At 43.1% G+C, this 23413-nt stretch overlaps 1 protein-coding gene and 1 pseudogene across 3 annotated transcripts in view; both read right to left on the bottom strand.

The window, feature by feature from the left end:
- Nucleotides 1–23413, bottom strand: part of Nfia (nuclear factor I A) — a 377440-nt gene that overhangs the window by 19159 nt on the left and 334868 nt on the right. For 2 of the 3 annotated variants that reach the window (XM_008844440.3, XM_008844432.3), the window contains exon 10: nt 20623–20714. The exons of the other annotated variant lie outside the window; for it this stretch is intronic. In XM_008844440.3, coding sequence (XP_008842662.1) covers nt 20623–20714 — 92 coding nt within the window. The remainder of the gene's footprint in view (nt 1–20622; nt 20715–23413) is intronic. 3 annotated transcript variants of the gene reach the window in all.
- On the bottom strand, nt 623–6468 carry LOC103743237 (annotated as a pseudogene).

Raw genomic sequence — 23413 nt, 5'->3', positions numbered from 1 at the left:
TTCCCAAATGACTTCAGATGGAGCCAAGCTGTAGGTTGCCAGTCCCCAGGTCCAGCGGCAGTGTCCCCCCAAAATGATCTATAACACATCAAATAAATGGCTCAAGAGTCAGTGCTGTTGTGCTGTTGGGTTCAGGGGAGAGACCAAAGGTAGAATTGGGGCAGATTCATAGTGGATCTGGATTATAGTTTTGCACATCTGTTGAGAAGGGATGGAGACCACCTTCTTCACATGGTGGATGTGAGGATGAAATGAAAGAAGGAATGAAAGTGGTTCATCTCCTGACTAGGGGATGCTGCTGTCAGGGGAAGACAGAAATCTAGCTCATGGTCTTTTCTTGGATTAGCAGTTACTAGACAAGTATACTAGCTCTGTGCTGGATTTTACTCTGTTTTTCTCAATCTTTTGAACTCAAACTAATTCAGTGCTGAAAAATATCCAAGGTTTTCTGAAACTTAATTATATGCTCCAAATCAACCTTTTACTATGAAGTTTGTAAGTTTTTTCTATGTGATAAGGACACACGTGAGATCCATTTAGATGATGTACTGCAGAAACCAGGAGTAAAGATATTCCCTTTCATTTTTCAGACTTCTCTTTTCTTTTGTGCAAATATACACGTTCATGTTCTTTCTAACACTGGCAGTTGCTGGCCTCCAAACACACAGCCATCACAGCACAGCTCATCTTCTGTGAACTCTTGTTTTATGATAGCTTTCCTCATGGTCACTCTCAGACAGCATTTGAAGGTTTCCCATGGTCAGCTGGCCCAAATGCTGCTGTGTCTGGGTGCTTGGGTAGCCCCAGGTGAGCTGGCCCGGGAGTAGCCTAGGTAGGTAACTCTATTGGCTATCAGCCCCATACATCAACATGAATGACAGGCACCAGGTCAGGGTTCTGTAGGTCTACTGTAAGGTGGAGGACTATCTGGCCATTCTAGGGTTCCTAAGCATTGACAGCAGTACCCAAGAATAACAAAAGTTCCCGGATGCCCAGGTAGCCACGGATAGAAGCTGAGTACAGGCATGTGTGGCCCATTGTAGTTGGTGGCCTGCAGGATGGAGCAAAGAAGCTGTGGTATGAGGTCTGTGTCAGGACTCCTGCACTGGCCAGGCAGCCCTGCTCACAGGCAAGGTGTGGAGAGGTATTTCCTTGAAAGTCTTGGAGCTCAGGATCATATCTATGGGGCGTGCACTCGCTGGGCGCTCGGGGTCCCTGTGCGCACTCCCAAGATGGCACGGCAGGTCCGCAGGTGTGCGCATGCTCTCTGGGCCCCTGGATCTCGGGGTCCCCGCCACACCTGGCTAGTCGCTGGCAGGTCTGGCCACAGGTGTCTCTGGCCGCAGGCTTTTCCCAGCGGCTTGGGTCCCGTGTCTCTGGAGCTTCTCTGCTGCAGAAGTGTTGTCCTGCCGAATCCTGTCCCTTTCCACCCGTGTACTCTTCCTCAGGATGCGAGGTCCAGTGGCCACTTGGACCTCGCAGGAAGAAGTACGGGGACAGCGAAAGCTAGGATGTCCACGAGTCGGTAACGAGGGAGTGCGCCCCCCAGAGAGATTGGGCCGCCGGTAGTGACACAAGACTCAAGACTGGCTTAGTCTGTGCTACAGCTTTATTCTCTGTGTCCCAATTCTCTGCAGCCCAATTCTCTGCAGCCCAAATCTCTGACCATTAAGAGAAGACTAAGACATTTATACCATGGGGGTAGTGGTAAAAGCTTTGGCTGTTAGATGCTTTGTGAGGCATTCTATTTACATATGGAAGTGGGTTCCTGCCAGACTGCTGTCTGCCTGGAAAAATCACACAGGAAAGCATGGTACCTTTCAGAGCCAAAGGCCATGTTTATGTTATGGCATTTGCGGCGGACACTTCTAAAGGAGAGACAGGAAAGATGCCAGGAAGACACCCTGCTTATGAAAGGAGCCCGCAGCACATGATCCTGAGCTGCATGAGCTGTCCGGTCGTGAAGGGGCTTCTACTTTGCATAACAGAGGTCTCCAACAATATCCAGCTTCCAGAAGTGCCTTAGCAACTTCTGGCTATAAACCTTTAGCTATGAAGGAAGGACATCAGGGCCCATAGCTCTGAAGAGTGTTTCAGCCTCTGCCCAGGACTCACTGACCAATCTTCAAACTGATGATAATTTGAGTATGAGATTATGCTCATGTCTTTGTCTGGTTTTTGTTTTTCTTTTTTATTTCTCATAAATGTTGATAAAATTTTGGTTCATTTTCTTTTGTCAATGGAACCTTTCCATTGAGGGTTCCTTTAGGAATCGTATTAAGCATAGCCACTGATGTTCCCCAATGCCACTCACCTCCCAACCCCTACTTTTTTGAAAGCAACTCTTGAAAAATGGTAGATGGGATGAACCAGAAAGTTCAAATAGTTTGCAAATTCTCCTAAGGATTCAGCTTACCCATATGGATCCCAATTGCTTTGAAGACAAAATAATTTGATAGTATAAAACCTTTTTTAAAATAAAATTATTATTTTTATTTTATGTATATGTGTGTATTGCTTGCATGTAGGTAAGTGCAACCATGTTGTGCAATGCTCACAGAGGCCAGAAGAGGCTGTCGGATCCCCTGGGACTGGTGTTAAGGACAGCTGTTAGCTGCCACATGGGTGCTGGGATTTGAATCTGGGTCTTCTGCAAGAACAACCAGTGTTCTTAACCGCTGAGCCATCTCTCCAGCCCCAATAGTGTAAAAACATTTTACACTGTTCATATATGTGTGAGTGGGTTCAGACTGAATGCTATTTAGTTGATGTTGACTGGAAACACATTAAGCACTTGGAGGGATGGCCTTCTCTCTCACACTGCCTTAGAGTTAGTTATTCAGTGGTTAGAATTCCTCATTTTACTAATTTGGTGGTTGGTTCCTACTCAAAACAAGCAGGCAGGAAGGAGGAAAGGGGATAGTCCATATTTGACAGCCCTGACCCCAGGACTGAGGTGCATTAGTGAACTCTGTAAGGACTTATATCCAGCAACTCTTGATTTGCAAAGGTCACTGTGCTGCAAGGCCCAGGGGACGAGCCAAAAAAATGGTGTTCCTGGAAAATGCTGGGGGCGGGGAAAGGAGAACTATATTATTAGGGGTGGTACAAATGGAACTTGGTTCATCTTTCCACTTGGACAGGAGAAAATATTTGGGAAGAAGTCAAGTGAGAGACACAGGATGGCTTTAGTGGGGATGGTAATGAGGTAAGGAAGAGGAAGAGCAACACATTCAGCACTATCAGATACCAGGGAGGACAACTGGTAGGTACTGAAATGATCACAGGACATGAAATTAGACCTCTCACTGCTTCATTATCGCTGTATTTCATAATATTTGTCTAGAAAGGCACATAAAGCCTATCAGGTTAAATTAATCCTAATGATCAATTTTCATCTTATTCTAATTAAACAATTTTAATTAAATTAATGCAAGCACAGAAATTAGTCAAAATTACAAATGTAAATGTTGAACTTTAAATCAAAGGTCCTTTCGATTCCCGCCTCACACAGAAGTACTCTGAAGGGCTTGCCTGTGAGGCGGATGGGATATTAACCTTTGTCTATACTGTGAAGACAGAATGCTACCCAGGAGCACAGACAGAAGCACAGGTTTTATACATACACACACACTTACACATGTGGCAGTCTATGAAATTTAAGTTCTTCAAGGTAAATACTGAATTAAATGCTTTTATTCCTCAAGATTCCAAAGCACTTGGGTCACTCTAATGGCTGTTTGGATTTTATAAAACACCTTTGTAAAATAGAAACCATGCCCCAATTTCCTAAGCCACACACTACACCCCCAGCCCCTACCTTCCCTGTAGTCAGATAACTACATCTCTGTCCCTCTGCCTCTGGTGAGGTGTATGGCCTTGTGAGCTGTTTCACCTCTACATCTTTGGCCCCCTTATTTAAAGGTATGCTTTATTAAAGTGATACGTACTTTATTCCAACACGTACTTAAATTTCTATCACTAAATCAATGCATTCCTAATAGATACTCTTTAAGGAAATTGCCAGCTTCAGTGTTATTTTTATAACTTCAAAGGATGCTAGTGTGAGACCCCGACTCGTCTGCTTCTTTCTGCTTCTGTAATTTGCTTGGCTTAAGACGGCACTAACTCCATTTTGACTAGCTATTTCAGGCATGTTGTAATCTTCAGCTACCACCCCCATCCCGGAAAGCTATAGAACAAGCAAGTTACAGCAGCATTTTTTTTTGGTAAAAACAGAAACTTCTGGCCCCACAGATAACAGTCAGCACATTCCAATGCCCTAAAAGCCCCTACCAATAAGAATTTTCCCCGTACTCAGGGCATAGGACCATCCAATCATTTTAAAGGATGCTTGGCGAAGGCGGGCTTCTGTGAAACTTCCATATAAAAGCGTACCCCACCCTAGTTCGGGGCTCTCAGTATAGATCCGCTGCGTTGGTGAAATCTGAGGGCCCGAGCTTAAGCCCGAATAAAGGCTCTTCGCTTTTGCATACTCTCTAGACTCCTTGGTGGTCACTGGGGGTTGCAGGATCGGGGTGCAACAACTGGCATCTTAAAATGGTTTTAAAAAATGTTATAAGGTCCATGTGTCTGAATGATCCTATAAAGACATTTTGTTTTTCCCTCTTCACAAAAATCTAAAGTAAATAGGATTCAGAGCTTTGAAAATTTGAGAAAGGTTTGGCAAAACAAAATTTTTTCTTTCTTTCTTTTTGCCTAGAAAGGGGGAAAAGGTGGGAACCAAAATCTGGAAGAGAAATGCACACTTTTTTTTGGTATTTAAAACCTTCGTGCTGTTGAGTCATACTTAAAAGTCTGTAGTGTCACCAATTCTTGGTTTTGGAAGAGAGCACTATTAGCACTCTTACCCAGGAAAAACTTAGCATCTCTTTTCCCAACAGGAGGCCTCATCCATGATCCTCAATTCATACTCACTCTAGATTATATATGAGAATTATTTGATAGTAATCAATTCACTATTACTGTTTGGGGACATTACAGCAGAGTAGTTTAAAAATATAGTTCATTAGTCTGCTAATCATCATTAGATTTAGTAATGATGGTGGGATCACTATACCTTAGTTAAAGTCATGGACAATTCATTCTTGACTGCCAGAGGTAGCAATGGTTTTAGCTTCTACCCCATGGGATTGACACTTAGCCCATCACATTTAATTTTTGACCTTCACTGAACAGCGTGATCCTAATCCCCAGATTTCATAATCTTAACTAGGAAACATTAAAATATGGATTGACTCCAGTTGGCAAGAATCTTTATGTTCTTTTCACTAAAAAAGCTATAAATTCAATGGTTGACCTTTTATTTCCAGGTCACAAGTGACACCCACTCAGCTTCGTCTATTCACATAGGATTTATGTTAGGGTCTGCAGGTAGAAACCATGAAAGTTGAACTTTAATGAAATGTCTTTCAAAGATGTGCATTTAGCCAAAAATTTCTCAGAAGAAATTAGCGATGGCCTTTTTCAAGCAGTGATTATATCCCCAGGCTCACTGCTGGCCTCAACCAAATCTATTGTTCATTTGTAGCAAGTTTCTTTTAGTATCATTTTTTTCTGGGGGTGCAAATTGTTTGTGTTTGGGAGATAATAGTACCTTAGTCCCTGATTTAGATTTCTCAGCTGAAAGACTTTTGAAGCGTTCCCTTCACAGCACCATAATTCATCTATCTCCTGCTGAAAAATGTTCCCTGTCCTTTTGCACCAAATCGATTGTATTGATGGAAGGCATTCTTGCTGTCAATCAGGGAAATGGGATCTGAAGGGGCCCCGGTGCAGTGAGATAAGGAAGGAGTTCCAAACCTGCTCAGGTCTACATGGTAGGAATGAGATCAATGTTTCCCACGATACTGCTCCTGTCATGTAGCACCCGAACTGTCACAATTAATAATGTAGAAGGAGCTGATTAACTTAAGTAAAGTGCTCTCTGCTGTGTAAACACATAAAGGTCTAGGAAGCACCGGGTGGGCAGGAAAGAACAAAACGTCATTTTTATTTTTCATGTGGGCACGTTCTCACTTTCCATTCTTCTCTTGTAACAATTACTGTACCAGCCACTCTGACAGAGTCAATAAATTGATCTGGGTCTTGATGCAGCAGCAAAGTAGACTAATCTGATGCACCATTATCTGCCTAGAGAGTATGGGGGTAGGGCACGCCCATGGAGGAGAGGGCGAAGGGGAGGAAGTCAGTAAAGGTGAGCCAGATTGCCCTCCGTAGGTAATCACCTCTCCACGTGGAGCTTCTGGAACAGACAGATGCCTGTGTGGCAGGTATGCTGTGTGTGCATGTGTTGCGAAGGGACAGGAAAAGGCAGCCTTCAGCTTGGTTAAAGGATGTAGCCTAAGTAATACTGTATGCACCACTTATTTTGGTCCCTGTGGAATTTCAGTCACTCACACCAATCTGCAATTCAATGAGGATCACCACCCCATTAGGACTAATCATGTCAGCCCTGTATCTGACAAAATAAACATTCAGAAACTGTGCTCCCAGGTTCAAAACTTGCTTTTGCAGGGGGATTTTTTTTCCTCCCTTCTCTCACTGAGCATAAAGTTTAATCTTTTTTTTTTCTCTATTATACATAGAGACTCCAATGAATTCGTTGGCAAATTTGTCCTTAGAACCAGAAACTGCTGCTGTTACTTGAGCTTGAACTTGGTCTTTGGGAATATGCTAAGCATGTTCTTAATAAATAAATATCATTCTACTGGCTAATGAGAGAATAACAGCACCATTTATGGAAAATGGATGTGGAGGATGAAGCTAGGAGACTCAGCTCAAGGGTCATCGCCATATTAACATTTCCTCTGTTTCTTCTTTCTTATGGCCCCGTTTTGAAGATAAATGAGGTGTCTGTGGCTTTACCTCGGCGCTTACAGAGCTCCAATCCAAAGGATTGGAATAAAGTTGTGTACCAGGCATTCCATGTGTCAGGAAGGAGCTGGGCCTTCCCATTCTAACCAGATGGGATCTTTATTCAACATCAGTAGGAGGCAGGAGTTAATTCATAACTTCATAAATGTGATTTCTGAAAGTCAGAAGGCTGAATGGGCCCTCTAACAAACTATAACAAATAATAAACAAACAAACAAACAAATAAAATAAAAATCTTAAAAGTGGTCAATAACCTGGTTGGAACTTGAACTTTCCAGATCACCTGGTCACAGGACCACCCCTAGGAAGGTGGGTTCACCTTAAGTCATGTTAAAGAGATGGCAGAGTACCTACTGCGTTAATGAGATGGTGAACTTTTCTTGCCTGGAATCTCCACCCACTAGGGTAGTGCTTATGGATCAGGTTACATGGACTCTTCATAAGTCTGCTGGTTTTTCTGAATTCTTCAGAAAAGCGTAACTTCTCCTTTTCTTCCCTCTCTTTTATAACCATGCTTTCCCTAATGCTTTGGAGTTACCCCAACGTCTTGAATTCTTTATTTTTCCTCTAAAACTCTCTTCTCCCTACCACATGACTGCTAGTCCACCATGTGTCTGACCTCCATGAAGGCTTTAAACCAGTATGGCTTCATGGCTTTTTACCTTCTCTCCTCCATTCTCCTCTTCAAGGCAGCTGCTAAGATTTACAGCTTGCCTGCCCTGAAGATCTTTCTTTAAATTATAATAAAATTGACCTAAAGCTTCTGTTTGAATTCATTCTTAAATTCTTTTATGAAGGAGACTAAGAACCCTAACAAAGGGACCCCATTTTCCCATGTGTCAATACTAAGATAAATGAAACACCTATTTGTCTCATTCCAAAGTTTACATTTTCTCTACTCTGTTCTGCCCTACAGAACAGAGTGCTCACAACATTTGCATGCTACCACTGCCTGCAAATCCCATGCCTGTTCAGCATCCCACTATGTAAGGCTGAGGGCTCTTCACACACCGAGAGCCTAATACACATTTTGTGAGCCACCATTTCCCACAGAATCCAGTTCAAGTGCCTTACCATCAGATCACGGTTTGTGCTCATCCATAAGTAGACCCTGGTCTGACTCCCCGGCCTTACTGCTCCTTATTCTCAGTTGTTGACTTTATATGACGGACAGACCACACAAGGTAGCGTTTTCTACCTACACTCCACTGCCCCTTAGCACACACTATTCCCTGCCTGCAAAACGGTGTTCACCCATCGTGGAGGCCCCTCCTTCAAAACCAGATCTGTGCTATCACCTCTGATGTATATTCGTGTCTCACATTTCTCTCCAGAGTTATTTCCTGCTCCCCTGTCCTTACAGATCACATATGTTATCACCGTGTCACTTATCACATCTCACTGTAATTTGCTTACTTTCCTTGCTGTGTCTGTGAGTTTTATGGGGTGCGCACTGCATAGATTATATATACCCATGACCCTTCTCTGAGCTCAGTATGTTATGAGGAATACAGGAGATGCACAATGAATTCTGGCTTCTTCAGCGTTCGTAAGATCTACTGCATAGCTAACAAGTAGAAGAGATGAGCTGGGAAGCTGGATATTCTGACTCCTGGCCCAACACTTCTCCTACTCTCCCAATATGTAAAAGACCTTCCTATGGTCAGTCCCATCACCGGACCTTATTATAGTACTGTCCTTTCATCCCTCAGTACTACTCCTTCCCCATCTATACATGTAAACACACACAACCAGGGATCAGTGGGTGGGGGACAATACTGAGGAGGACAGCCTATAGGTCATAAGAGCTGACAATTCTTCTATCAATCAAGGAAACAGCAGACAACCTGCCCGTCTGTGGAGGCTAGTCCAGGTACTTTCTACATCATTGAAGGCAGCACCATGAGGACCTGAGGTTGCCAGCATCTTGTGTTCATGTTTAGACTGGGAAAAAGGAGGGCAATCAACACAGGCCAGGACCAGCTACGCTAACCCTGCATCCAGCTCCAACACAGAGAGGTTGGAAGGCACAAGCCCCTGTGACTCAGGACTGAGTGTGGAAAGCACTGGAGCAGCTCTAAGTCACTTCAGCTCTGCTGCAAGGAAGTACTGTGAGACTCTTAAAAGTCCCCAATGAACAGACCCCACTGTGAGGCAATATCTCTAGAAGAGAAGCCAATGACGACAAATTTTCCTTCATTCTTAGTAGGTACAGTAGGGCTGAGGGGACAGGAAAAGTCAGGGGAAGTCAGCAGCTCTTTGGGGAATTTCGCTTTAGACTAAGGGGCTCTGGCTTGGAACTGGTCTTGGACTCATTGGCAACCATGGGAAGGGCCCTGGCTAGACAGAGCCCAGGTACCGAATCCTTCCCTCATGAGGACAGTCATCACTTTTCAGCAAGAGAGCCCTCGGTGGAGCTGGCTCCTGGTTGGTCCTGGGCTTTTCCCGACAGACAGTGAGAACAGGCTGTGCCACACCCTCCTGGAGTTCATGTGGCAAGGAGGGTGACGGGCTCAGCTTCCTGTTGTTAGAACTCTGTTGACTCAGGCTCAGCACAGCTGGGCGCTGTGCTTCAAGAGAGGAAGCACCTGGCTCAAAGTCTGTTTGCTGGGTAAGCCTTCAGGGCACGCAAGGGCACTGTGCACAGACCCTGTGAGCTGGACCACATACCCTCCATGCAGCTTTCCCAGAGTCCACACTGACCCAGCAAGAGGTGACCCTGTCCCAGGGGACTGTCCTGTCTATATCCTGGGCCTGACCTCAAACAGAAGGCTGGAAAGAGATAATTGCCACACGCATACACACCATGAGTCTCCTTAGACGCATGGGTACAGAGAAGAGGGCAGAACTGTAAGACCAGTATTGAGAGAAAAGAGGGAACAATCAGGGAAGTTGAAAAGTACATGAAACCTCTCAGAGAATGGAGGGGGTGTGGTAGACACTGTTAACAACCCAGCCATGTTCTGCTGCCTTGTCTTTCTTGGAGTAACTTTGTTCAGGAGGAGACTGTGACACATCCTGGGTAATGGGTCTTGATTTAAGCCAATCAATATCCTCCTGCACTAGTATTCTCAAAACCTTTGCAGCTAAAGACTAAATGTGACCAGGTTTCAGACAATGAGAGCTAAGTAGAAATTTGGTAGCAGGGTACAGAGGTGGATCATGGCAGGGCCTTTTCCCAGGAATTGGTAGAGTGATGGGCAATGATACAGGTCTGATGCCTAGAGCCCCAGCAGGCACTCTGGAATCAGGGGGGACCAAGCATGAGGATGGAACGACAACATGCTAAAGTAGATACAGAGCAAAATGTTAGAGAGTGTGGGCTTCTCCTGGTGCCCCACGGCAGCTGAAGGAAAGACAACTGCTCACTGCTTTCTTTTCTCGTTAGAAAAGTAAACTTGATTGGCTTAAGCCATACTCAACTGGCTTTTCTCCTAGCAGGTAGATACTATTAACCGACTTCATTAGACAAGGAAGTGGAAATTCGGAGGCATAGCCAGGATGTGAAAATAGGTTGTTCCCATTTCACAACTCATGACTATGCCTATCGTTCACTCGGAAATCAGAAACGAGTGCTAAGGAAGGACACATCTCATCCCAGAGCCTCCACCGGAGGGGCATCCCTCCTCCATGCAAACTCTTTCTAACTCCTGCCTCTTATCTACAACCCAGCTTCTTATGCTGTGCGGATCTTGGAGTGCAAAACTGAATGTGGGGGTCGCAAACAAATCAGAATCAGCAAAACATTTCTGGAAGTGAAATGACCAACAATGAACTGGGAATCAAATCTGAGGTGTTTTCGGCAATGCTGGCCCGTGGGGCGCTGCAGGACTTCAGTGCAGTCTTGGTTTGGAACATACACATGCACTTTGCCCTGTGTGTGCCACCATACCACACAATGCCAACAAACACTGCCTGAAACACCCTGGCTCAGGATTGAGGTTATTGTCTGTTATGAAATGCAGTGTTTATATTGTACATACAAAACTTTTTGATCTTACAGAAATATAATGGTTTCATATGGAAAACCAAGACTTTTAATATTTTTCCATCATTGTTTTGGCCGTCAGCAGATATCAAATGCATCTATCTTTGGGTTATAATGTTCAATTTATTTATTTATTTATTTTTTTTTTTGAGACAGGGTCTCCCTTTAGCCCTAGCTGGCCTGGAACTCACTATGTAGACCAGGCTGGCCTTGAACACACAGAGATCCACCTGCCTCTGCCTCCTGAGTGCTGGGATTAGAGGCGTGTGCCACCCATGCCTGGCTATAATGTTCAATTTAAAAAAAAATTACTATTTGAGTTGTTGACCTGAATTTCATTAAAAAAATCATGAGATGAATTTTAGTTTGTTTTTGGACATAACTTCCAACTATTTCTGAAATGGATCTGTAAACATACTTCTGTCATTTTGTACTATGTATTTATATGGAGTGTTCTCAGCATTGATGATTATAAAATAAAAATGTCACTCAATTCTAAACAATGTTGATGCTGTTCTGCATTCTCCAGTATCAAATATTCAGCCAAGATTCAATTCTTTATGTCAAAATAAACAAGTACGTCCATCTCATTAATATACAAATTTGCTTTTAATCTTTAATAAACTGTAAAATTATATATATACCAAAGAATTGCTTTAAAATAAAATTCTTTACGATTTATTATCAGTAAATGTTTGATTTGTAGATAGCTATTTTACATAGTTATATACCTGAGGTCATCAAATACTTCTCAGGTGAAAAGAGGTCATGAGTGGAAAGAGATTAAGAAGCCCTGCTTCAGGGGCTGGACAGATGGCTTAGAGGTAAAGGGCACTGGCTGCTCTTGTAGAGACCCTGGGTTCAGTTCCCAGCACCCACATGATGGATAACAACCACACATAATTCCAGTTCCATGGGATTTGATGCCCTCTTCTGGCCTCCTCAGGTACTGCATGACATGGGTGTGCTTTCATACATGTACACAAAACACTCATACACATAAGAACTAAGAAGCTCTACTTTGCAATACACACAGTCCCTTTCTTCAGTCTTTCTCTACTTTTCATTTTCTGTCTTCTACTTCCATAACCCCCAAACTTAATGGAGATTGGATTTTTAATATTTTCGCTACTTCCTCTGTGAAATTTCATTTTTCCCCCTGTGGAATCTTCTTTTAGTCTTTCTCTTTTCCATTGCTACTGATCCCATATTAATGCTGGGGAAAAAAGGCAAAAAAAGGCAGCAATAGATACCAAGCATGGAGAGAATGTAGGGCCCATGCTCAGCACCTTACTTCTCAGAATAATCATCAATTGGCATCAACTAAGATTCGTCCCTCATCTTCCTATTTTGGAAACAGGGTCTCCAGGCTGCCCTGAAATCATACTCCTCTGGCCACTGTTTCCAAAATGCTAGAATTACAGGTATGTATCAAGATCTGCCTCCCCAAATCCTTTTGGAGCAAGGCTACATTCCAAACAAACAAAAAGGCTAAAACAAAATAAAAACATATATTCAAAGGTGTTAGGAAGGCATACACATAAAAACTGAGAGAGAGGGGTAGAGTGCTTGCCTAGTATTTCTAGAAGGTGCTACTAAATCAAAACTTGGAAAACAAAGGTTTTATTCATTGAAAGGTTTTCAAGGAGCAGCTCATGGCTTGCCAAATGAATCAGTGGCCAAGTGTATGTGAAGAGAATATGTCAAGTGCTTACAGGTTGGTGTGGGAGATGGGGATGCTGGGAGGATGGGGAAAGAAACCTCAATAGTTCTTCTCAATACCTTTTCCTGGAGCTGAGACCTAAGGGAAAATAGGACCAAGCACCACCTCCATGCAGGTACCCCTTTTCTGTTAGACCCACTTCTTGCCAGTCCTTACCCCTCCTAGCTGCCTTCTGTGGGACTCTCCTCTTCCCTGGGGCATATCTGGTGGAAGGGAAGAGATGTGCATGTTGGCTAGATGGAAGTGCCAGTTCAGTCATGCCTTTGGAGCACTGATAGTGGGGTTACTCCAAGGGCCAGCCCACAGGTTTACGTACGGGGCCTTGTCCTACTTGCCACAGGGTTGGTCAGTAGGTCTTGCCTATCTGGCATTTTACGTGCTGATGGCTCCCGTGAATCCTTCCCTAATAGGACACACAGAATTAGAAGTTCATTTGTGCCCTGGCTCTATTAATCCTAGTTATATAGTCTTAGAAAGTCACTTCCATTCTTAAAACCAGTTTTTTTTTAACCTGTAGGAGAGGTTTAACAATAATAGTTCTTTTCAAAGAACTGTTCTTAAAAGCAAATGAGCAACGATGTAACACAGAAAGAAATGAAATAATGAAACTATCATTTGTTGAGCATTTAGCAAATATTTGGCACTTACTTTTCCTATACTAACAGAATTTAAGACTCAAAAGCATGTGAGATACATATACATATATGTATGTGTGTGAGTGAATATATACACACACTTATCACAACTTGTTATGAAACCAGGCTAGGAAAATGGAATTACTGAAGAAAAAGAGAAAAACTACTACCTCCACCAAAGTGACACATCTAGCTTCTAAGTGATGGAATAAAGCATTAGTCAAGATCTGAAAGCAAAGCACAAGCTCGTAGTTGCTCTGAGCTGGTCTTGGGACTGGCTTTTCTCACAAATACCCTTGAACATTAGTGGAGAAGGACTTTTCCCAGGCTGAATGAGGGAGCAACTTCAGGCTTGACTGTACAGACATACAGACTAGGTGGGGGATGAGGCAGGTCTTCAGAAAGGACAAGTTCAGAATTATTCCCACTGAACACAGCATGGGCCTTACTCCTTGATGGATGAGGCCCAGTCGATCTCAGACCAGGGTAAGAGAAAATGGTCTGTGATGTCTGACTATAAACAATTAGGCATGCAGATGGTATTTGGGAAAGAAAAGTTGTGAGGAGACTGGGTTAATCTTGGAGCCCCTCAGGTACCATGGAGCAAATCGCTCTTCCAGAACTTTAGCTTCCTTATCTATCAAGTCAAGTGGCCATAGAGCCAGCCTTGGCATTGTAACTAGCACAGGACCAGAGCCTGGTGCTAATGGATGCATAATGTAGATTACCAACTTGGCCAAGAAGTAACTTCTTGAAGTCAGGAGCATATGAGATTGTATCTGCCATCCTTTTCAGTCAGCTGTGTGGGCTCCCAAAGAAGTGCTCAGATTCAATTCTACCTGGAGGGTGGGGATGGATGGGAGAGGACAAGACAGCTTTGTAGTCCTCCAAGAGAAGCCTGTGTTTCTTGCCTTTGTAACACGCCAGGTGAGCCTTGAACTGTGCTGTACTCTTCCTGTGGGCATGGAGCCACATTGGGGTTAGCAGGAGGCAGGAGGCTTCAGCTGATGCACATAAACCTCACAGAGCCTCACCGAGCTTGGTACACTGTGAGAACACCACACCACACCTGGGTGGAACACTTTTCAGAAAGGGGTGTGGCGGGGGGCTGGGGGGGTGTCCTGGCTGGCATGTTTCTAGCAGGAATGGCTTTTAGCTGTGTCTGCTTGGTCTGGAAAGGCAGAGTTGAATGCTTCTCTTCTTACGATGGGCTTAAACTTTACCACCTGCCTGACAAGAATTAACAGTGCATGTGCACGTTTAGGCATGATGTACAAGAACCACATCGTTAGACCAAAGGTAGACAAGGACACAAAATCTGTCCAGCCTCTCCTGCCCCTTCCACTCTTTGGGAAGTTCTCATACCCCATTCTGTGGTCTTGAAGCCTCTGAGTCTAATCATGGTACTGACATTACACTGTAGGTTTTTATTTTCTTCTGAGACAGTCTCATGTAGTCCAGGATGGTCTAGAACTCTCCATGTAACCCTGAACTCATGGTCCTTCTGCTTCAGCCTCCCAAGTGCTGGGATTTTGGATTTGTGTCTCCATGCCTGGCCACACTGCACTATTAGTGTTGTCAGCACTATTCTGCTTTATGTCTGTTTCTCTACTACAATCTCTAGAGTCTGAGTCCAGTTGGCATTTCCAACATTTTGTAGGTGTTGGGGAAAACAGTAAGCAATTAAGTAAACACTGAAGTGACTGAGTTCTTCAGACTGCTCAAGCTGTGGCTTCTCAGCCAGGACTCAGGAGTATGGCACAGAGACTGGGAATGGATCGAGACCTTCTCCACCTTTGCAGATGTCTATCCAAGGTGGCAGAGTGGGCACCATGGGCACTGGTGAAGTTGTCATTATCATGCTCTACCTCATGAGGGCCTCCAGATGAGGAGGTTCCCAGGAGAGAAGTGTGAGCCTCATGCATAGATTGTAAACTTCTTGAGGCAAAAAAGAGCACAGCTCCTGTGCTTTTTGCCAACAAATTGGGCCCATACTATGCTGAGGAAATCTTCGAATAGCCCAAATGGCAATTTGGCTTTAAATAGCATTTCATATCCTGCGACTCTGTTGATGCAGAACAGTGATAGATTTGGTGGTGGGGAGGAAATGCTTGCTTTTAATATTGTTTGCACTCATTTTTCATTTTAAAGAATTAGTCTTCATCAGAATTCAGCAGGTTAAGCATTTTTATTTGAACATTTGGATTAAACTAGAACCTGGAACAAAATGAGTTCTTTGCTCAACACTCCTGTGTGAGAACTGTATTTCTATTTATTACCTGATGATGAAATATGAACTTTTTTGCTCTAAGTAAATGCTTGTTCATAATGGCTCTTGTTTTTAGAGATCAGATCAGATCAGATCAGGGAAGGCAGCTGAAATGTCCACTGGTTTTCCATCTGAGGCAGAGGCAGCTTTCTGTCTTTACACTGTATCATTCGGTGGATGGGCAGGGCACATCTGCAGTGTGCAAAGCGGGTGAGTCAATACTCAAGGACTATTCACGTGTTAGCACCAACCGTCCTGGGGACTTATTGAAAAAGAGCTCTTTAGGGCAGGGTGAGAGTTTCTCAGAGAGGTGGGCTTTCTACAGGCCACTCCTGGTATGAAGAACTGCAATGTGGATGGGAGGGGGAAGGTGAGGGGCAAATGAGAGGAGCTGAGGTAGAAAGCAGACAAGCCAGGTGGAAGAGGACAGAGAACTTGGCAGGCGTGTTCAGCCCCAGCTGGAAGTGAGCGTGCGCGGCACCAGGCAGCCGGAAGGAGAACGGGTGGAAACCGGTTCCCATAAGCTGCGGGGGCATACTTCTGCCTTCGTGAAGGGAGGAATTCTCTGAAGAAAAAACAGACTGGAAGGGAAGAGGGAGGAACAATAGCTTTCAATTATCCATGTTATCATACCCTACCAATTGTTACAGATGATGAATAGGTGTAATAAAAGCCAATATTCGATTTTTCCAATTTACATGGAAAGAAGGTCATAATTATATTGAAAAGCAGAAGAAACAGCAGGTTACCAAAGAGGGGCTGTAATATGATCTCATTGTTGCACTATATTTATATGTGTAGAAACAGCCAGCATGAATTTATGTAGAAATGTTTACAGTGGGACTACAAGTGATTTCAATTATTTTTGTCATCAGTGTTTCCCACAATTATTAACACGTATCATGAGTGTAAGAAGACAAAGTCACCACCTCCAACTTTCTTGTGACTAACGTAGATTCAGTGTGTGCAGCACACCCATTATGTGCCCAGCACAAGAATTCGCACTTTCTCAGCACTAAGCACAAAATTACAATACATTTTGCTGATAAACACCCACTTTTCCTGGTTGTTTTACACAATTCTAGATTCTAAGAGGTGAAAGGGCTTTCACGGTTTCTCTAGTGATTACAGTTTTGAATTAGTGGTGAAATACAAACAGTATTTAGCACCTTAGCCATTTTTAAGTGTATAATTTAGTGGTATTCAATACACTCACACACTGCAGCTATCACCACCACCATCTATCTCCAAAATATGTTCATCATGCAAACTTAAGGCCTCCTCCCACCAAACACTGACTGCCATCCCTCTCACCCTGCCACAGGTACCACTCTACTTCCTGTTTCCCCAGTTTGGTGCTGTTAGACATCTTATCATAGTGTATCTTCTGGTCCCGGGCTTATGTCACTTAGCATAATGCCATCTAGATTCATCTACATCGTGGCAAGTGTCAGAACATCCTTCCGTTTGAACGAGGACTGCTAGTCCATTGTATGTAGAAACCATGGTGTATCCGCTCATTCATCTGTCAATCGGCACTATTTGTGCTATAAATGTGAGTATACAAATATCCCTTCAAAACCTTGTTTTCAATTCCTTTGGTCATATGCCAAAGGTGAGATTCTACAGTCATCCCAACTACAAAAGCAAGAATATGCTGGTGTGGTGCTGTTCCTGAGAATTAATGGTCAGTCTCTGAGTATCTCCAGGAAAAGGTGTTCCCCAGCTTATGAACAGCATGACCAGTTCAAGAGAATAGGCTTGGGAGGCAGACAGTACTTGGTACAGACTCTTGATCCATTCTTCACTGTTTTATGTCCTAAAATCCAGTCTCTTTTGGTCTTCGTTTCTAAAAGTGGAAATAATATCTATACTATTTGGTGGTGATACATATTTATTGGCTAATGTAAAGTGCTTAGTAAATAGGAAATGCTCAAAAACAGAGGCAATGTATAATCAAATAGAGTTTTTCTTTGGTATATGTGATATTCTTTGTATGTATGCATATGGTATATGTGCGTGTGCGTGTGTGTGTGTGTGTGTGTGTGTGTGTGTGTGTGTGTGCATGTGTGGAGGCCATAGGTGTCTTCCTTGATCTTTCACCATTTTATTTTTTGAGACAGGATCTTTCACTGAACCTGGAGCTCATTAAAGCAGCGAGACAGGCTGGCTAGTGATGTCCAGGAATCCAACTATCTCTCCCCTTTTTACCCCCCAGAACTCAGGTTATAAATACATACCACCACCCACACTTTCATGTGGTGCTGTGGATCTGAGCACAGGTCTTTATGCTTGTGACAAGCACCTCACCAACTGAGCTACTGCCTAGTCCCTCAAATAGCTTTACTATAAATTGAAAGCCTACTTGCAATAGCTAAGCATTGATTTGATTTTTATACTATAGGAATCATTTTCTATAGAATGGCTAAAGGGATGTTAAGTGAGGTCTACTGGGAACTAGCTTTTGGGGGAAGAAGGATCATTTTATCTTACATTTGTTTATGGACTTAAGTACAAGATTATTCTGCACTTAGGGTTCTGTTTTATTTTGTTTTGGGACAAGGTCTCACTATCCATCTCTGGTTGTTCTCGAACTTCCAATCTCCCTATTTTAGCCTCCCAAGTTCTGGAATTACAGGTAGAGGCCACTATGCCTCAGTCCTCTACATTTACAAAGTTCAAGTATCTACCTAGGTGACTTCAAATTTTATTTCTGCAGAGGCAGAAAGCAAAATTTTGCTCTCCTTGAAAGGTTTTCTTATATTTCAAGTAATACAAATTTCAGGCTTTACAGCAAAGTAATCCAGAGAATAATGTAGCTTATATAGGAAATGATGAATCTGCAGACATTCAAATTATATTTTTAAAAATTCCTGGAAGCCAGTTCTGGTGGTGTAGGCCTATATATGCCCAGGTACTTAGAAAGTTGAGGCAGGAGGATCATGAGTTCAAAGTCAGCCTGAGTAACTTGATGGGATCCTGTCTCAAATCTTTAAAATAAAGTAAAAAGAAGGCTGGGGATATAGTTCAGTGGTAGAGTATATATATATACACACACACACACACACACTCATACAAATCTTGTGGGAAAAAAATCTCTTTTCAACTAATGTCTTCCTGAAGGAAACTTGTATTTAAGGTCTATCGTACTTTGTTATCTATATCTACATACACCTAACATTTTGAACAGTTTCTTTTTAAAAAGCTAATATGTATATCATAAAATCAAAATATTTGGAGTATATAATTTTTACCTTGAGATATAATTAGGCTAGACAGGCAGATACATAGATTGGAAAAAATGATAACTCCTTTAACACAGTTTCTCAGAAGACAATTGGAAATGGTTTTCTTCAAGCCAAATGTGACAGGTGTCACTGCGGTAAGAAACATTTAAGCTGTTGTCCCCAAGATGCCAAATATCTAATGGAAAACAAAAAAAATCAGCTCCAGATGCCAGTACTGGGTGTACATGACATCATTCACCCAGATGCGTGGAAAATCTGGATTTTTTAAGGATTGAATTTTTGTGGTCAGCATTACGAAGACTCACATCTCTGGGTTAAGTAAGGCATTTGTGAAACAAAGTGATACTGGAAAATAATACATTTTTATTTTAGAGAAATAAATTGAGTGGAAAATGGTACACTTTAGATGCTGTGAATTACAGTTATATAAAAATACTATGTAAAATATAAACAAGACGCTTTAAAGTTGTGTTTTTTTTGGTTCTTGGTGAAGCAACTTGAGCATACCTCAGCTTGGAGAAGACAAGCATCATTTGATGGAGTGGCCCATGGCCACTGCCTCATCCCTTTCCCTCAGCCTGAACACCCAAGTCCAAATCACAAATCTAAATTATGCTCTTCCATTTTAAGATAGATGTTCAAGGCAGTTATGCAACGTCAAACTCACCAGGAAAGTATTAGAATGCATGGGAAACTAAGTAAGTGGAAGAATTTTAGGAGAGGTGCCAACTAGGAGATTTTAATCTCAGACACCATGCCAGTCAGAGTAAGAAGAAACAGCAGCCTGGGAAGTTCAGGAGTTATCCCTCCCAACCCTTTGTCCTCTCCTGGGATTCTGCTTTGGTGGAAGGAAGGCATCAGGGGAAGCCTGTAAGGGCAGGGCAACCCCTGGGAAGGCAATCAGAACACAAGAGCACCTGGCTGCAGTTTCACCACAGATGAGCAGTTATAAAGTAGGCAGCTGACATTCCACAGCTAAGCATATGCACAGGACCACTCAGAAAATTTCAAACCATGCTAAGAACCTCATTGGAAAAATAATTTCCTAGTGTTAGCTATGAGACTATATGGTCACATTCTAATTAGAAAATCAGAGTAGTGTCTGTTCAAAACCTGAACTTTGTTTCACAAGCCTCTACATAATGCCTTGGAACCCAGAAGTTCGTTACTTCTCAACTCACAGCAGTCACTCCAAAACTGTTTTAAAATAGCTCTTCTTGGCCTACACAAGCTCCAAACACAATTGTCTACTGTGCTCAAAGCAGCTCCGGACACCCTGCACTCTCAGTCTCCAGCCTCACTATGACCTTAAGCTCAGCCCTTCCCACACCGCACCTTGTTCCCCAGCTGCCAGCAGTCATCTCCTCCGTATGGCCCAATATCAGCAACTTACAGCTCTCAGAAACTTTCTGGCCCTCTTTCTTTAAGAAAGCTTGCCAGTTTCCTGGGGACTCTGAAATGAGAGGCGTAGCTGTTCCCCCTCCCAGTATGCACGTGGTACCATGGCAACCAGGTTCTTTGGGACCCAAGTCTGCTTGCTGTTAAGAGAACCATGGCTGCCTTAAGGAGGGAATATACACACTGCTCAGCCTGAGAACTTTGACTTGCCAAGGCAAAAAGAATCTGGCCCAGAAACCCTCCATTTCTACCCCAATACTATAAGAAAAAGTCCCAGGAATGTTATCTATGGTTCCTGAGAACATTGAGAAAACCTGACTGAAGGGGTGGAAGGGCTGGGGTCAGGAGGAAAGGAACTGAAGAGGAGCTGGGACATGTGGCCTGGTGTGCCCCAAGACAAGTTAAAATGCACTTGATGAATAACACAAGCTGCACCACATACAGAAAAGATGAGAGCGGCCCACCTGTGTCTGTTGAGGGATATTTACAAAGCTTGGATCCCGTGGTCCAACACTGACGAATCGGTTTGCGGGGGAGGTGCTGGGTGTCGAGTAGGCTGTGAAGGGAAGGGACACATGCGTTCAGGAAGCAGCACGAGATTGCACACACGAACAACACCAAAACACACAGTCTCTGAGCCTATGCAGCTGATTAATGCAAACACTGTAGCTAGCAAAGGGATCTGGCTGGCAAAGAGGGGTGGGCAGGGATTGGCTCCTAGGGACTGCTCGGGTTAAACAACATTAAATTGGTGCTCAGAGGAGCTGTTTTCTCCTCCCATCTTATGAATTAGAACATGCAGGACATTTGCAAAGTGTATTTTTTATGTTAAACATGAGCTCTGGGGTCAGAGAGAGTATTCTGTTCTTAGCAGACAGGGAGAAAGAATTGAGGGAGGCAAAGGAGGAGCACAGATCACTTTACAGCCATGCTTTTCAATCTGCTATACTCCTAAGAGTCATGAACCAGTTCTGGGTCTCCACTGCTACAGGTGGAAGAGGAATCTTTAAGGAAGGAATCCATGGGGTCTTCAGGAAGGAGGTGGGAACCCAGCTTGAGCAAGCAGGCTTTGTAGGTCCAGCAGAGTGTTTAGAATTATGATTTAAAACCTTTACGTTGGCACTGGACCCCTCTTGGGTCCTTTCTGCCGAGCACACTGTAAACTAGAATGTCATGCTGGGACCTCGGATACCACACTACAGTTCACTATCCTTTTCCCAAAACATGGAAGTTCTGTTGTTGGTTTTTGTGTTTAAGAGCTTCATGCTAGAAGAAGAAAAAAATCAGGGGCTTTTTGTTAGCTGTAGACCCAAATGCACTTTTAGGTGACCCATGATTACACTTTACCACAGACTCCAAGCATTTATTTCACATACTTTCTTTGTTCCAGAATCTTTAGATTATTTAATTACAAATTTCTTTATTTACTTTTAATCTCTCTCTCTCTCCCTCTCTCTCTCCTCGCTCTCTCTCCGTGTGTGTATGTGTGTATGTGTGTGTGTATGAATTTGCACATGTGAATGCAGATGCTCAGAAAGAGGGTGTTGTATGCCCTGGAGCTGGAATTACAGGCTGTTGTGAACTGCCTGAAATGGGTGCTGGGAACGAAACTCGGGTCCTCTACAAGAACATTACCTGTTCTTAACCCTGAGCCATCATCTCTCCAGCCCGAAAAATGTCTTAATAATTATAAAAGCAATAGTTCTTTTTTTTTCCTAAAGCTAACTCTAGATACACACCATCTAAAGGAAAAGCAGTTTCACAATTTCCGAGAGCACAGGTTCTTTATTTATTGATATCATCTGTCTCTGAGCTTCTGTTTTGCAGAAAACTGCTCATAGTTCTTGTTCCCTTCTTAAACACACCCAGGATTAAAATTCCTACCAATTTAAAATAGCCCAAGTCCTGTGGTCGCATTGGTGAAAGGCATCTGTGATGGCCAGGTCTATGCAGTTGTGGCCCTGTTAAAGTGCTGAGCATAGGATGAACCTCAGGGTCCTCTGATGTTGGGACAGGATTTGTTTTAGGAGTATTTATCCATTAGTGATTTTACATACAATATTGCCATTCATGAGTCACACCATCTAGTATGGGAATGTGCTGGTTTCCTCCACGCCACCCCCTTGAGAACTGGCTCTGTGTTCAGTCATTCTTTGGGGACTTCTCCCTCATTTCACTTGTATCTCAGCCCAGGGCTTTACTTTGATACACTTTATTGAAAACTATACTGAAAATGAGGATTTTAATGGCCTGGCGGTATATTTACCTGCAGAACACGGATGAGGGATACGGAGGAAGCCAGCAGGTGAAATAACCTGTAGAAGCTGCTAGGCTAGGGGAAGGTATTCTTTTCCTTTATGAATAGGTAGGTAGGCTGCACAGTACAAAAAGGCACAAGTGTATGTCCAGGCAGCCAGGCTCCATGACTGGGGTGCTGTTGCGGCAGAGCCCTCATGGGCCTGGGTGCAACAGTGTGCCCTGGCTGGCTGCTTATCACAGACACACAACAGAATGAATGCCTTATGCCATTTCCATCATACTGTGACAAGCAAACTAATTAACCTCAGCGTACATGCCACTGCTGGGGCATTTTTTTGATAATAGTTATACCCACTGATCACAACAAGTTGGCTAAATCTGGTAAGGCATTGGTATTATATCCATTATCTATTTTTGCTTGATTTAAATGCTGCTATTTGAAAGAAGGCTCAGTACACAAGCAACTCAGCTACTCCGAATTACCACGAGACGAGTAGTTGGTTATTTTTCTTTTTTCAGTTATGGAACAAAACTCACAGTCTTATTTTCGGAACAACCCAGAAGGCCTTTAATGCTCTAAAGGGCTACTAAAACTGCTCCAAAGTTTATTCTGATGATTAAAAAAAGAGACAGTTATGCTGAAAGAGGTGGTAGTGAGTTTGTATTTTACCCTGGGAACTTTGGGTACCTAAGGCATAGACTGGTACCCAGGAAACCTGACTCAACAGAAACGAAGCTTCTGGTAAAAATCACAGACATAGGAAAAGCAAGGGAAGAAAGAAAGGAATCCTGACATATCGTCCACGTTTATAGCAACAGGTGGGGAGCTCAACTCTACAGGATGTTAGTTACAGAAAAGATATGACCAAAGTTAAATTTTATTTTCTTCAATGAAACTAAGAAATTAGGGGGTTATACTATTGAACAAAGGCCCAACTGAAACTAAAAATGCCCCACATATGTCATAGCAAATATATACACAGTTATATATACACA

Source organism: Nannospalax galili, unplaced genomic scaffold (assembly GCF_000622305.1).
Source record: "Nannospalax galili isolate Female #2095 unplaced genomic scaffold, S.galili_v1.0 scaffold71, whole genome shotgun sequence".
Lineage (NCBI taxonomy): Eukaryota > Metazoa > Chordata > Mammalia > Rodentia > Spalacidae > Nannospalax > Nannospalax galili.
This window is presented reverse-complemented; position numbering and strand designations above follow the sequence as displayed.